Here is a 17,389-nt window from a genome sequence, read left to right as displayed (position 1 = left end):
TTTAATGTTTTATCTTTTCCTCACTTTTCAGACCCACCAGGTCCACCTGCAAATCCAAGAGTCACTGATACTACAAAGACAAGTGCATCTTTAGCCTGGGGCAAGCCTCACTATGATGGTGGTCTTGACATCACTGGCTATATAGTAGAGCATCAAAAGGAAGGAGAAGAAGAATGGGTAAAAGACACAACAGGGACTGCTTTAAGGATCACTCAGTTTGTTGTTGCTCATCTGCAGACAGGAGCCAAATACAATTTCAGAATCTCTGCCATGAATGCTGCAGGTGTTGGTGAACCAGCAATGATTCCAAGTGTGGAAATCAAAGACAGGGAAGAGATTCCTGACTTTGAATTAGATGCTGAACTAAGAAGAACACTTGTTGTTAGAGCTGGATTAACTATTCGCATTTTTGTGCCAATTAAAGGACGTCCAACTCCAGAAGTTACATGGACAAAAGATGATGTTTCACTCAAAGGACGTGCCAGTATTGAAAATACAGACTCTTTTACACTCTTGATTGTCACAGAGTGCACCAGATACGATGCAGGAAAATATGTAATGACTCTTGAAAATGCTGCTGGTAAGAAGACTGGCTTTGTAAATGTAAAAGTATTGGATACACCAGGTCCACCAATAAACCTTAAGCCTAGAGAAATAACCAAAGACAGCATCACCCTTCAATGGGATATGCCTCTTATAGATGGCGGGTCACGTATAACAAATTATATTGTTGAGAAACGTGAATCAACTCGGAAAGCATATTCAACAGTCACAACCAACTGCCAGAAGTGTTCTTTGAAGATTCCTAATTTAGCTGAGGGGTGTGAATACTATTTCAGAGTGCTGGCTGAAAATGAGTATGGTATTGGTGAACCAGCTGAAACTGCAGAACCAGTAAGGGCTTCTGAGGCACCATCCCCACCTGAGAGCCTTAATATTATGGATGTAACACGGAACTCAGTTAGCCTGGCTTGGCCAAAACCAGAACATGACGGTGGCAGCAAGATCACTGGGTATGTAATTGAAGCACAGAGAAAAGGAACCAACCAGTGGGCACACATCACCACTGTAAAAACACTGGACTGTGTAGTAAAGAATCTAACTGAAAATGAAGAGTATACTTTCCAGGTTATGGCAGTGAACAGTGCTGGAAGAAGTGGCCCACGAGAAAGTAGGCCAGTTATTATCAAAGAACAAACAATGCTACCAGAGTTTGACCTCCGTGGTATCTACCAGAAAACAGTCATCGCCAAAGCTGGTGACAATATCAAGATTGAGATCCCTGTGCTTGGCCGTCCAAGACCTACTGTGACTTGGAAGAAAGAAGACCAGATACTTAAGCAAACACAAAGGGTAAATTATGAAAATACAGCAACTGCAACCATACTAACCATCAATGAATGTAAACGAAGTGATAGTGGTCAGTACCCACTGTCAGCTAAAAATATTGTTGGAGAAGTTAGTGAAGTAATCATAGTTCAGGTTCATGACATACCTGGACCTCCTACTGGACCAATCAAATTTGATGAAATTTCATCTGACTTTCTAACATTCTCATGGGAGCCTCCTTTGAATGATGGAGGTGTACCAATAAGTAATTATGTTGTAGAAATGCGTCAAACTGACAGCACTACATGGACTGAACTGGCAACCACAGTGATACGTACTACATTTAAAGCCACTCGTCTCACTACTGGAGTTGAGTATCAGTTCCGTGTTAAAGCTCAAAACAGATACGGAACTGGTCCAGCCATTACTTCAGAGTCTATAGTTGCCAACTACCCATTTAAGGTACCTGGGCCTCCTGGCACTCCTCAGGTGATTGCAGTCACCAAGGAAACCATGACCATTAGCTGGAATGAGCCAGTTACTGATGGTGGAAGCCCAATTCTGGGATATCATGTTGAAAGAAAAGAACGAAATGGTATTCTTTGGCAGACTGTAAGTAAAATGCCAGTATCAGGCAATATCTTTAAATCAACTGGACTTACCGATGGCATTGCATATGAATTCCGTGTTATAGCAGAAAATCTGGCTGGGAAGAGTAAACCAAGCAAGCCATCTGAGCCTGTGTTTGCCCTAGACCCAATAGATCCACCTGGTAAGCCGATACCTCTGAACATTACAAGACATGCAGTTACACTGAAGTGGACTAAACCAGAATATAATGGAGGTTTTAAGATAACTGGCTACACCGTTGAAAAAAGAGACCTTCCTAATGGCCGCTGGCTGAAGGCTAACTTCAGCAATATACTAGAGACTGAATTCACTGTAAGTGGTTTGACAGAAGATGCTGCCTATGAATTCCGTGTGATTGCTAGGAATGCTGGTGGGGCTGTTAGTCAGCCCTCTGAGCCATCAGATGCAATAACTTGTAGAGATGACATTGAAGCTCCAAGGATAAGGGTGGATGCTAAATACAAAGACACATTAGTGCTGAAAGCAGGTGAAGTTTTCAGACTTGAGGCTGATGTTTCAGGTCGCCCTCCACCAACTATGACATGGACGAAAGGAGAAAAAGAACTTGAAAACACAGCAAAATTAGAAATAAAAACAGCAGATTTCTCAACTGTTCTTATCAATAAAGATTCTTCAAGAAGAGATGGCGGTGCCTATACACTTACTGCAACAAATCCTGGTGGCTTTGCCAAGCATATCTTCAATGTTAAAGTTCTTGATAGACCTGGTCCCCCAGAAGGGCCTTTGGCTGTGTCTGAAGTCACTGCAGAAAAATGTGTGCTATCATGGCTGCCTCCACTGGATGATGGAGGAGCAAAAATTGACCATTATGTGGTTGAAAAACGTGAAACCAGTAGATTGGCATGGACAGCTGTATCCACAGAAGTCCCATTAACTAAACTGAAGGTTACTAAGCTGTTGAAGGGCAATGAATATGTGTTCCGTGTTATGGCTGTTAACAAATATGGAGTTGGTGAGCCTCTGGAATCAGAGCCCATTCTTGCAGTAAATCCATATGTACCACCTGACCCACCTAAAACACCTGAAGTTACAGCAATTACAAAAGATTCTATGGTTGTCTGTTGGGGCCATCCTGAATCTGATGGTGGGAGCCCAATAACTAACTATATTGTCGAACGCCGTGACAGGGCTGGCCTGCGGTGGGTGAAATGTAATAAACGGGTTGTTACTGACTTACGTTATAAGGTGTCTGGACTGACAGAAGGCCATGAATATGAATATAGAGTCATGGCTGAAAATGCTGCTGGAGTCAGTGAGCCAAGCCCAACCAGTCCATTCTATAAAGCTTGTGATACTGTATTTAAGCCTGGTCCCCCAGGAAATCCTCGTGTTTTGGATAGCAGCAAGTCCTCAATTACAATAGCATGGAACAAACCAATATATGATGGTGGTTCAGAGATCACAGGCTACATGGTTGAAATTGCACTACCTGAAGAAGATGAGTGGAAGATTGTAACTCCTCCAGCAGGTCTAAAGGCCACTTCTTTTACCATCACTGGCCTGAAAGAAAATCAGGAGTATAAAATACGGATATATGCTATGAACTCTGAAGGTCTGGGAGAACCTGCTCTTGTTCCTGGGACTCCAAAAGCTGAAGAAAGAATGCTACCTCCAGAGATTGAACTTGACGCAGAACTACGTAAAGTTGTCATTATTAGAGCCTGCTGTACTCTAAGGCTCTTTGTCCCAATTAAAGGAAGACCAACACCTGAAGTAAAATGGACAAGAGAACATGGGGAATCTTTGGACAGAGCAAGCATTGAATCAACAAGCTCTTATACTCTACTAATTGTTGAAAATGTAAATAGATTTGATAGTGGTAAATACATACTGACAATTGAAAATAGCTCAGGTAGTAAGTCAGCATTTGTGAATGTCAGAGTTCTTGATACCCCAGGGGCACCTCAAGATCTGAAAATAAAAGAAGTTACAAAATCATCAGTTACACTTACATGGGAACCTCCTCTCATAGATGGTGGCTCTAAAATAAAAAATTACATTGTTGAAAAGCGTGAATCAACAAGAAAAGCTTATTCAACTGTTAATGCCAATTGCCACAAGACCAGCTGGAAAGTTGATTCACTGCAAGAAGGCTGCAACTACTACTTCAGAGTGCTAGCTGAAAATGAGTATGGAATAGGCCTTCCAGTTGAAACTTCAGAATCCATAAAAGTATCAGAAAGACCACTTCCACCAGGGAAAATAACTTTGTTGGATGTGACAAGAAATAGTGTATCCTTATCCTGGGAAAAACCTGAGCATGATGGTGGTAGCAGAATTCTAGGCTACATTGTAGAAATGCAAAGCAAAGGCAGTGAGAAATGGTCAACTTGTGCTACAGTGAAAGTTACTGAAGCCACTATCACAGGATTGATCCAAGGTGAAGAATACACCTTCCGTGTTTCAGCTCAGAATGAGAAAGGTATCAGTGATCCTCGCCAGCTGGCTGTACCAGTTGTTGCAAAAGATCTTGTGATTCCACCAGCTTTCAAACTACTCTTTACTACTTTCAGTGTTCTAGCAGGAGAGGACTTAAAAGTTGATGTTCCTTTTGTTGGTCGACCCAAACCAGCGGTGTCTTGGCATAAAGATAATGTGGCACTGAAGCAGACTACAAGAGTAAATGCAGAAAGTTCAGAAAATAACACGGTGCTAACAATAAAAGAAGCATGCAGAGAAGATGTAGGGACATACATAGTTAAACTTGCAAACTCTGCAGGTGAAGCAACTGAGACCCTAAATATTGTTGTCCTTGACAAACCAGGACCTCCAACTGGACCAGTAAAAGTAGATGAAGTAACATCAGATAGCATTACCATTTCCTGGGAACCACCCCAGTATGATGGTGGTAGCTCTATCAATAATTACATTGTAGAAAAAAGAGACACTTCCACCACCACTTGGCAGATGGTGTCAGCTACTGTTGCAAGAACAACTATAAAAGCCTGTCGATTAAAGACTGGCTGTGAATACCAGTTCAGAATTGCGGCTGAGAACAGATACGGAAAGAGTACCTATCTCACTTCAGAATCAATCATGGCCCAATACCCATTTAAAGTTCCTGGTCCACCTGGAACACCTTTCGTAACAAATGTCTCAAAAGACAGCATGGTAGTACAATGGAATGAACCAGTCAATGATGGTGGTAGCAAAATTATTGGGTATCACTTGGAGCGCAAAGAAAGAAACAGCATTCTGTGGGCTAAACTGAATAAAACACCTATTCCAGATACTAAATTTAAGACAACTGGACTTGATGAAGGTCTTGAATATGAGTTCAGAGTTTATGCAGAAAACATAGTAGGCATTGGAAAGGCAAGTAGAGCATCTGAATGCTATGCTGCACATGACCCATGTGACCCTCCAGGTCGTCCAGAACCTATAGTTGTCACAAGAAGCTCAGTAACACTTCAGTGGAAGAAACCTGTATATGATGGGGGAAGTAAGATCACGGGCTATGTTGTTGAAAAGAAGGAGCTACCTGATGGTCGCTGGATGAAAGCAAGCTTTACAAATGTTATTGATACCCAATTTGAAGTATCTGGCCTAGTTGAAAACCAGAGGTATGAGTTCCGTGTTATAGCACGTAATGCTGCAGGTATTTTCAGTGAACCATCTGAGAGCTCAGGGGCAGTTACAGCAAGAGATGAAGTAGAACCACCTCATATAAGTATGGATCCAAAATACAAAGACACTATTGTAGTGCATGCTGGTGAGTCATTCAAGCTTGATGCTGATGTTCATGGCAAACCAATACCTTCCATTCAGTGGTTAAAAGGTGATCGTGAGCTGACAAACACTGCTCATATGGAAATAAAAACTACCGATTTTGCAACAAGCCTTAGTGTGAAGGAAGCCATTAGAGTTGACAGTGGTCAGTATATACTGCTAGCAAAGAACGTTGCAGGGGAAAAGAAAGTTCCTATTAATGTCAAAGTTCTTGATAGACCTGGGCCACCAGAAGGACCTGTTGAGATTACAGGTGTCACTGCTGAAAAATGTGTGCTGTCATGGAAACCTCCACTTCAAGATGGTGGTAGCGATATTTCTCACTACGTTGTAGAAAAAAGGGAAACTAGTCGCTTGGTGTGGACAGTCATTGACTCAAATGTGCAAACCCTGAACTGCAAAGTTACAAAACTTTTAGAAGGAAATGAATATGTTTTCCGCATCATGGCAGTAAATAAATATGGCGTTGGTGAACCTCTTGAGTCTGAGCCAGTACTCGCAAAGAACCCATTTGTAGTGCCGCTTCCACCAAAGGCACCAGAAGTCACAGCCATAACTAAGGATTCTATGATTGTTGTATGGGAAAGGCCAGCCTCAGATGGTGGCAGTGAAATCCTAGGCTATGTCCTTGAAAAACGAGATAAGGAAGGCATTCGTTGGACGAGATGTAACAAACACCTGATAAGTGAACTGCGATACAGAGTGACTGGGCTGATAGAAAATCATGATTATGAGTACAGAGTTTCAGCTGAAAATGCTGCTGGTCTTAGTGAACCAAGTCCACCCTCCACTTATTACAAAGCATGTGATCCTATTTACAAGCCAGGTCCACCCAACAATCCTAAAGTTGTGGATGTTACAAGATCTTCAGTTTTCCTTTCATGGGGTAAACCTATTTATGACGGTGGCTCTGAAATCCAGGGATACATTGTGGAAAAATGTGATGTAACTGATGGTGAATGGGCAATTTGTACTCCTCCAACTGGAATTAAGAATACTCACATGGAAGTAGAAAAATTAGTGGAAAAACATGAATACAAATTCCGCATATGTGCAGTTAACAAAGCAGGGGTTGGAGAGCATGCAGATGTTCCTGGTTCTGTTATTGTGGAAGAAAAGATGGAGGCACCAGACCTTGACCTTGACATGGAATTAAGGAAGATTGTAAATGTGAGGGCAGGAGGTTCCTTAAGACTGTTTGTTCCTATCAGAGGTCGTCCAACACCTGAAGTAAAATGGGGTAAAATGGATGGTGAGATCAGAGAGGCAGCTATTATTGATACCACTAGCAGCTTTACTTCCCTTGTTTTAGACAATGTTAACAGATTTGATACTGGAAAGTATACTCTGACTTTAGAAAACAGCAGTGGAACAAAGTCTGCCTTTGTCAGTGTAAGAGTACTGGATACCCCAAGTGCACCAGTTAATTTGAACATCAAAGAGATCACTAAAGACTCTGTTTCACTTTCATGGGAGCCTCCTCTCTTGGATGGCGGAGCAAAAATAAAGAATTACATTATTGAAAAGCGTGAAGCAACAAGAAAGGCATATGCAGCTGTTGTAACAAATTGCCACAAGACTTCATGGAAAGTAGATCAACTTCAGGAGGGCTGTTATTACTTCTTTAGAATCTCTGCTGAGAATGAATATGGAATTGGCCTCCCTGCGGAAACCAGCGACCCGATTAAAGTTGCAGAAGTTCCACAGCCTCCTGGGAAAATAACAGTGGATGATGTCACAAGAAACAGTGTCTCACTAAGCTGGGCAAAACCTGAACATGATGGTGGCAGCAAAATCATACAATACATTGTTGAAATGCAAGCCAAGGGTAGTGAGAAGTGGTCAGAGTGTGCTCATGTAAAAACACTTGAGGCAGTTATTACTAACCTAGTTCAAGGGGAAGAATATCTTTTTAGAGTGATGGCTGTAAATGAAAAGGGTAAGAGTGATCCTAGAGCACTTGCTGTTCCAATAGTTGCCAAAGACCTGGTGATTGAACCTGATGTAAGACCTGCTTTTCACAGTTATAGTATCCAAGTGGGACAAGATCTGAAAGTAGAAGTACCAATTGCAGGTCGACCTAAACCAACTGTTACCTGGGTAAAAGATGGCCAGGCATTAAGGCAGACAACAAGAGTCAATGTGAGCGATTTGACTGATCTCACTATATTGAATATTAAAGAAACCAGCAAAGAGGACAGTGGCACTTATGAAATCACTGTGACTAATGTTGTTGGGCAAAAGTCTGCCTCTGTGGAAATTATAACTCTAGACAAACCTGACCCTCCATTAGGACCTGTGAAGTTTGATGAAATAAGTGCAGAAAGTATTACCCTATCATGGAATCCCCCAGCGTACACAGGTGGCTGCCAAATCACCAACTATATTGTTCACAAGAGAGATACCACAACCACTGTATGGGAAACAGTTTCAGCTACTGTTGCAAGAACTACACTGAAGGTGACTAAACTGAAGACTGGTTCAGAATACCAGTTCAGAATATTTGCTGAGAATAGGTATGGGCAGAGCTTTGCATTGGAATCTGCACCAGTTGTAGCACAGTACCCCTACAAGGAACCAGGACCTCCTGGAACACCATTTGTGACAATGGTTACAAAAGACTCCATGGTTGTACAGTGGCATGAACCAATAAATGATGGTGGCAGTAGAGTGTTGGGCTACCATCTTGAGAGAAAGGAGAAAAACAGCATTTTATGGGCTAAAGTGAACAAGACTATTATTCAGGACACAACTTTTAAGACAAATAACCTTGAAGAAGGAATTGAATATGAGTTTCGAGTTTCTGCAGAAAATATTGTTGGTTTAGGCAAAACAAGTAAAATTTCTGAGTGCTACGTAGCTCGTGACCCATGTGATCCTCCAGGTCGCCCAGAAACTATAATAATAAAAAGAAGCTCTATTACTCTACAGTGGACCAAACCAGAATATGATGGTGGAAGTAAGATTACTGGTTATATTGTAGAGAAACGTGACTTGCCAGATGGTCGCTGGATGAAAGCTAGCTTCACAAATATCATTGAAACTCAGTTCACTGTAACAGGCCTTACTGAAGACCAAAGATATGAATTTAGAGTAATCGCAAAAAATGCTGCAGGTGCAATAAGCAAACCTTCTGACAGTACAGGACCAATAACAGCAAGGGATGAAGTTGAACTTCCACGAATTTCAATGGATCCAAAGTACAAAGATACAATTGTTGTAAATGCTGGTGAAACTTTCAGACTTGAGGCTGATGTTCATGGAAAGCCACTACCAACCATTAAGTGGTACAAAGGAGATAAAGAGCTTGAGGAAACGGCCAGGTATGAAATAAAGAACACAGATTTCAGTGCATTAATAATTGTAAAAGATGCTATTAGAGTTGATGGGGGACAGTACATTTTAGAAGCCTCTAATGTTGCAGGAACAAAGACAGTACCAGTAAATGTAAAAGTTCTGGACAGGCCAGGACCTCCAGAGGGCCCAGTCCAAGTGACAGGAGTTACAGCTGAAAAATGTTCATTGGCATGGGCTCCTCCTCTTCATGATGGTGGCAGTGATATTTCTCATTACATTGTAGAGAAGAGAGAAACTAGTCGCCTAGCATGGACTGTTGTTGCTTCAGAGGTTTTACCTACAATGCTGAAAGTAACTAAACTCTTGGAAGGAAATGAGTATGTTTTCCGTATTATGGCAGTTAACAAGTACGGAGTTGGTGAGCCATTAGAATCTGCACCAGTAATGGTGAAAAATCCGTTTGTAGTTCCTGGACCACCAAAGGCCTTGGAAATAACCAACATCACAAAGGATTCTATGACTGTCTGCTGGAGTCGGCCAGATAGTGATGGCGGTAGTGAAATCATAGGTTACATTGTAGAAAAGAGAGACCGAGCAGGCATCAGATGGATAAAATGCAATAAACGCCGAATTACAGATTTGCGATTAAGAGTTACAGGATTAACAGAGGATCATGAATATGAGTTCAGAGTTTCTGCTGAAAATGCTGCTGGAGTGGGTGAACCAAGCCAGGTTTCTCCTTACTTTAAAGCTTGTGACCCCATGTTCAAGCCTGGCCCACCTACAAATGCCCATGTTGTGGATACCACCAAATGTTCAATTACCCTTGGTTGGAGTAAACCTATTTATGATGGTGGTTGCGAAATCCAGGGATACCATGTTGAAATCTGTAAAGCAGATGAAGATGAATGGTCACTTGTTACTCCACAGACAGGAATACGTGCCACTCGATTTGAAATAAAAAAGCTTACTGAACATCAAGAATATAAACTACGAGTGTGTGCCCTCAACAAGATTGGTGTAGGTGAGGCTGCATCTGTTCCTGGTACTATTAAACCAGAAGACAAACTTGAAGCTCCAGAACTTGATATTGATTCAGAGCTAAGGAAAGGGATAGTGGTTAGAGCTGGTGGGTCTGCTAGAATTCACATACCATTCAGGGGGCGACCAACACCTGACATCATGTGGTCTCGAGAAGAAGGTGAATTCACAGAAAAAGTTCAGATTGATAAAGGCATAAACTACACACAACTTTCAATTGACAACTGTGATAGAAATGATGCCGGAAAGTACATTCTGAAGTTGGAGAACAGCAGTGGTTCTAAATCTGCATTTGTTACAGTAAAAGTTTTGGACACACCAGGACGACCACAAAACCTAGTGGTAAAGGATATAAAGAAGGATTCTGCTGTATTATCTTGGGAACCACCCATTATCGATGGTGGTTCAAAAGTGAAGAACTATGTAATAGACAAGCGTGAGTCAACCAGGAAGGCATTTGCAAATGTAAGTGCTAAGTGTGGCAAGACAAGTTTTAAAGTTGAAAACCTTACAGAAGGAGCAATTTACTACTTCAGAGTTATGGCTGAAAATGAATTCGGAATTGGTGTTCCAGCTGAAACCACAGATGCTGTCAAAGCCTCAGAGCCACCTCTGCCTCCTGGGAAAGTAACACTCACTGATGTGACTCAGAGAAGTGCATCACTTGCATGGGAAAAACCTGAACACGATGGAGGAAGCAGAATTTTGGGATACATTGTTGAAATGCTACCTAAAGGAACAGAAAAATGGAGTGTTGTTAGTGAGACCAAAACGTGCAATGCAGTTGTGTCTGGTTTGAGTCAAGGACAGGAATATCAATTTCATGTGATTGCCTACAACGAAAAAGGCAAAAGTGATCCCAGAGCACTTGGAATACCGGTGATAGCTAAAGACTTGACAATTGAGCCAAGTTTCAAACTGATGTTTAATACATACAGTGTACAGGCTGGAGAAGATCTGAAGGTAGAAATACCATTTATAGGTAGACCGAAACCTACCATTACTTGGACAAAAGATGAGCAGACACTGAAACAGACAACCAGATTAAATATTCAGGATACATCAGCATCAACTATCTTACATATTAAAGAAAGTAACAAGGAAGACTTTGGTAAATATACAGTAACAGCAACAAACACAGCAGGTACAGCAACAGAGCACCTGAGCATAATTGTACTGGAAAAGCCTGGCCCACCACGAGGACCGGTCCGCTTTGATGAAGTGAGTGCAGACTTTGTTGTTTTATCATGGGATCCACCTGATTATACTGGTGGCTGTCAGATAAGCAACTATATAGTAGAAAAGCGTGACACAAGCACTACCACATGGAGCACTGTGTCAGCAACTGTTGCAAGAACGACTATCAAAGCAACAAAGCTTAAAACAGGTTCTGAATACCAGTTTAGGATTTCTGCTGAAAACAGGTATGGGAAGAGCTCTCCTTTGGATTCTAAACCAGTTGTTGTGCAATACCCCTACAAGGTGCCTGGGCCACCTGGAACCCCATTTGTAACAGCAGTTTCCAAGGACCATATGATTGTAGAATGGCATGAACCAGTTAATGACGGAGGAAGCAAAGTTCTTGGCTACCATCTTGAACGTAAAGATAAGAACAGCATTCTTTGGACAAAACTAAACAAGTCACTCATTGCAGACACCAAATATAAAACAGATGGCCTTGAAGAAGGTCTTGAATATGAGTTCAGAGTTTCTGCTGAAAACATTGTTGGCATTGGCAAAGTCAGCAAAGTATCAGAATTGTATGTTGCCCGAGATCCTTGTGACCCACCTGGCCGCCCAGAAGCAATTGTTGTTACAAGAAATAATATCACACTGAAGTGGAAAAAACCAGAATATGATGGTGGAAGCAAAATAACTGGATATATTGTAGAAAAGAAAGAGCTACCAGATGGTCGATGGATGAAAGCCAGCTTTACAAATGTGTTGGAAACAGAATTTACAGTAAGTGGTCTTGTTGAAGACCAACGATACGAATTTAGAGTAATTGCAAGAAATGCAGCAGGTTGCTTGAGTGAACCATCTGAAAGTACGGGGCCCATTACAGCCAGAGACGAAATTGAAGCACCAGGGGCTTCACTGGATCCTAAATACAAAGATGTCATTGTTGTTCATGCTGGAGAAACCTTTGTTCTTGAAGCTGATATCCATGGCAAACCTATTCCTGACATTACATGGGCAAAAGATGGTAAAGACCTTGAAGAAGTGACTGCAAGAATGGAAATTAAATCTACCATTCAAAAAACAACTCTTACTGTCAAAGACTGTATAAGAGTAGATGGAGGTCACTATACTCTTAACCTCAGAAATGTTGGTGGCACAAAATCGATACCAATCACTGTAAAAGTGCTCGACAGACCAGGACCTCCAGAAGCACCTTTGAATGTTACAGGTGTCACTGCAGAAAAATGCTACTTGTCATGGGCTCCACCTTTACATGATGGTGGTTCTAGTATCTCCCATTATATCATTCAGAAGAGAGAGACAAGCAGGCTTTCATGGACACAAGTAGCAACAGATGTGCAGGCTCTTAATCACAAAGTAACCAGACTTCTTGCTGGCAATGAGTACATTTTCCGTGTAATGGCAGTGAACAAATATGGAACTGGAGAACCTTTGGAATCTGAGCCAATTGTGGCTCGTAATCCATACAAACCCCCTGGTCCTCCTTCAACACCTGAAGTTTCAGCAATCACAAAAGATTCTATGGTGGTAACATGGGCTCGCCCAGAAGACAATGGGGGAGCTGAAATTGAAGGCTATATACTTGAAAAACGTGACAAAGACGGTATCCGGTGGACCAAATGCAACAAGAAAAGGCTGACGGACTTGCGATTCAGAGTAACAGGTCTTACTGATGGGCATTTCTATGAATTTAGAGTTTCTGCTGAAAATGCTGCAGGGGTAGGGGAACCTAGTGAGCCATCCATTTTCTATCATGCTTGTGATGTATTATATCCACCAGGACCACCAAGCAATCCAAAGGTTACAGACACTTCCAGATCATCAGTTTCACTTGCCTGGAGTAAGCCCATTTATGATGGCGGTGCTCCAGTTAAAGGATATGTAGTAGAAGTAAAAGAAGCTGCTGCTGATGCGTGGACTACCTGCACCCCACCAACAGGCCTACAAGCAACACACTTCACTTTAACAAAACTTAAGGAGAACCAGGAGTATAACTTCCGCATTTGTGCCATCAACTCAGAAGGAGTAGGAGAACCTGCTACTATACCTGGTACAGTCATAGCAGCAGACAAGATTGAACCTCCTGAAATTGAACTTGATGCAGATCTCAGAAAAGTAGTCACTGTACGTGCTAGTGGTACATTACGACTGTTTGTCACCATCAAAGGAAGGCCAGAACCTGAAGTTAAATGGGAGAAAGCAGAAGGAACAATTAGTGAGCGAGCTCAGATTGAAGTCACCAGTTCCTATACAATGCTGGTCATTGACAATGTGAATAGATTTGACAGTGGTAGATACAATCTTACTTTAGAAAACAACAGTGGCAAAAAATCAGCTTTTGTTAATGTCAGAGTGCTTGATACACCTAGTGCACCTGTAAACCTCACAATCAGAGAGGTGAAGAAAGATTTTGTAACATTAGCCTGGGAACCACCACTCATTGATGGTGGAGCTAAAATTACCAACTATGTAGTTGAAAAACGAGAATCCACAAGAAAGGCATATGCCACAGTTACAAGCAACTGCACTAAGAATTCCTTCAAAATTACTCAACTACAAGAAGGATGCAGTTATTACTTCCGTGTTCTTGCTGTAAATGAATATGGGGTTGGCTTACCAGCAGAAACACCTGACCCAATCAAGGTCTCTGAACCACCTTCTCCACCTGCAAAGGTTGTTCTTGTTGATGTGACTCGCAACTCTGCTTCAATTAAATGGGAAAAGCCAGAGAGTGATGGTGGCAGTAAAATTACTGGTTATATAGTAGAAATGCAAACTAAAGGAAGCATAAAATGGAGTGCATGCACACAGGTGAAAACATTAGAAGCAACAATAACAGGTTTAAGCATGGGAGAAGAGTACAGTTTCAGAGTGATTGCTGTTAATGAAAAAGGAAAAAGTGATCCAAGAGAACTTGGTGTCCCAGTCATTGCAAAAGATATTGAAATCCAGCCATCTGCTGAGCTCCTTTTCAACACATTCACTGTGAAAGCTGGAGATGATCTTAAGATTGATGTGCCATTCAGAGGGCGACCTCTTCCAAGTGTTAGCTGGAAGAAAGATGGAAATCCTTTAAAAGAGACAACCAGGGTAAATGTTCAGACATCAAAGACTACGACTTCACTGTCCATCAAGGAAGCTTCAAATGAAGATTTGGGACATTACGAATTACATCTTTCAAATACTGCTGGAACAATAACAGCTTCTTTAACTGTAGTTGTCCTTGACAGACCAGGACCACCAACTGATGTGCATATTGATGAAATCAGTGCTGATAGTGTGACTCTGTCTTGGCAACCTCCAGCATATGATGGTGGGTGCCATATTAGCAATTACGTTGTGGAGAAGCGAGAAACCACCACAACAACATGGGAGGTAGTATCTGCAGCCGTTGCAAGAACATCAATTAAAGTGTCTCGACTCACCACGGGCTCTGAATATCAATTCCGTATTTGTGCGGAAAACCGCTATGGCAAAAGCACTTACACTAATTCTCCTTCTGTTGTGGCAGAGTATCCATTTAAGCCTCCAGGGCCACCTGGTACTCCTCATGTGGCACATGCAACTAAAGCTTTCATGATTGTAACTTGGCAGGTACCAGTTAATGATGGAGGCAGCAGAGTTCTAGGATACCACTTGGAACGTAAAGAAAGAAGCAGCATTCTTTGGACAAAAGTAAACAAGAGCCTTATACCTGATACACAAATGAAAGTTACAGGTCTTGATGAAGGACTGCTGTATGAATATCGTGTGTATGCTGAAAACATTGCTGGAATAGGCAAATGCAGTAAATCATGTGAACCAGTTGCTGCAAGAGATCCCTGTGATCCTCCTGGTCAACCAGAAGTTACTAATATTACAAGAACATGTGTGTCACTGAAATGGACTAAACCAGAATACGATGGTGGAGCTAAAGTAACAGGATATATTATTGAACGCAGAGAGATACCAGATGGTCGTTGGCTAAAATGTAATTTTACTAATGTGCAAGAAACATACTTTGATGTAGGTGGACTCACAGAAGACCAGCGGTATGAATTCCGTGTGATTGCAAAGAATGCTGCTGGACTCTTCAGTCAGCCATCTGAATCAACTGGACCTGTGACTGTAAAAGATGATATCGAGGCTCCAAGAATAATGATGGATGCCAAATTCAGGGATATTGTGGTTGTGAAAGCTGGAGAAGTGTTTAAAGTCAATGCTGATATTGCAGGACGGCCAATACCAGTGATTTCATGGTCAAAAGATGGCAAGGAGCTTGAAGGAAAAGCTAGAGTTGAAATAGCCTCATCAGATCACACTACAGCAATAACCATTAAGGACTGTATCCGAGGTGATTCGGGGCAGTATGTACTAACATTACAAAATGTTGCAGGAACAAGATCTTTGGCAATTAATTGCAAAGTACTTGATAGACCTGGCCCACCTGCAGGCCCATTAGAAATAAATGGCCTTACTGCAGAAAAGTGCCATTTATCATGGGGACCCCCTCAAGAAAATGGAGGTGCAGATATTGATTATTACATTGTAGAAAAACGTGAGACCAGCAGAATTGCATGGACGCTTTGTGAAGGAGAACTCAGAACAACATCCTGTAAAGTGACAAAACTATTGAAGGGTAACGAGTATATTTTCAGAGTGATGGGAGTTAACAAATATGGCGTTGGTGAGCCGCTAGAAAGTGTGGCTGTCAAAGCCCTAGACCCATTTACAGTTCCAAGTCCACCTACATCTCTAGAGATCACCAGTGTGAGCAAAGATTCGATAACTCTGTGCTGGGCAAGACCTGAGTCTGATGGAGGCAATGAGATTTCTGGCTATGTAATTGAAAGACGTGAGAAAACTAGCCTAAGATGGATTCGTGTAAACAAAAAGCCAGTTTATGATTTAAGAGTGAAATCATCTGGTCTCCGTGAAGGATGTGAATATGAATTCCGGGTTTATGCAGAAAATGCTGCTGGTCTCAGTCCTCCAAGTGAAACCACACCACTGATTCGGGCAGAAGATCCCATCTTCTTGCCATCTCCCCCATCTAAACCTAAGATTGTGGATTCTACAAGGTCAAGTATCACAATTGGGTGGACAAAGCCGTTGTTTGATGGAGGGGCTCCAGTAACGGGATACACGGTTGAATACAAGAAAATTGATGAAACTGACTGGACAACTGCTATTCAAAACTTAAGAGGCACAGAATACACCATAACTGGATTAGTATCTGGCTCTGAGTATGTCTTCAGAGTCAAATCCGTTAACAAAATGGGTGTCAGTGAAGCAAGCAATGTCTCAGAACCACAGGTGGCAAAAGAAAGAGAAGAAGAACCTGCCTTTGATATTGACAGTGAAATGCGGAAGACTTTAATTGTAAAGGCTGGTGAATCATTCACAATGACTATTCCTTTCAGAGGCAAACCAGTCCCAAATGTAACATGGAACAAACCAGACACTGATCTCCGTACACGAGCAAGCATTGATACTTCAGATAATCGAACATCTCTTACAATTGAAAAAGCAACAAGAAATGACTCTGGAAAATACACATTAACATTGCAAAACATCCTGAACACTGCTACCTTGACTTTAGTTGTCAAAGTTCTTGATACTCCTGGGCCCCCATCTAATATTGCAGCAAAAGACATAACTAAAGAATCCGCTGTGTTATCTTGGGATGTTCCTGAAAATGATGGTGGAGCACCTGTAAAGAACTATGTTATTGAAAAACGAGAAGCTAGCAAAAAAGCATGGGTCACTGTGACAAACAATTGTCATCGCCTGTCCTACAAAGTGACTGGCTTGCAAGAAGGTGCCATTTACTACTTCCGGGTCTCTGGAGAAAATGAGTATGGTGTTGGAGTGCCTTCTGAAACCAAGGAGGGAACAAAAATCACAGGTATGTTTTACTAAGAAAAATATTTGTTAATATTTAAAGCAATACATGTTTTAAAATACTTACTTTAAAATACTGTTAAAAATATTAAATCTGTTTACAGTAAAAAAGATAATAACCACAGATGTATGTGCTTTTACAAATGAACAAGAGATAAGGAATAGCTTGAAATTTCAGTTTTTCTTGCTTTTTACTGAAAAAGTTTGTAATATTCAAATACTTTTAAAACCATGCTGTCTCAATCCAGATGGCATT

General features: G+C 41.5%; 1 protein-coding gene across 1 annotated transcript in view; it reads left to right on the top strand.

Moving 5' to 3' along the window:
* The window catches only part of TTN (titin), a 240,899-nt gene that overhangs the window by 195,681 nt on the left and 27,829 nt on the right, over positions 1–17,389 (top strand). The window contains exon 264 of the mRNA XM_051623291.1: positions 32–17,137. Within this exon, the coding sequence (XP_051479251.1) occupies positions 32–17,137 (17,106 nt within the window). The remainder of the gene's footprint in view (positions 1–31; positions 17,138–17,389) is intronic.

This window comes from Apus apus, chromosome 6 (assembly GCF_020740795.1).
Source record: "Apus apus isolate bApuApu2 chromosome 6, bApuApu2.pri.cur, whole genome shotgun sequence".
Lineage (NCBI taxonomy): Eukaryota > Metazoa > Chordata > Aves > Apodiformes > Apodidae > Apus > Apus apus.
The sequence above is the reverse complement of the archived record's forward strand: the minus strand, read 5'-3'. Positions and strand labels throughout refer to the sequence as shown.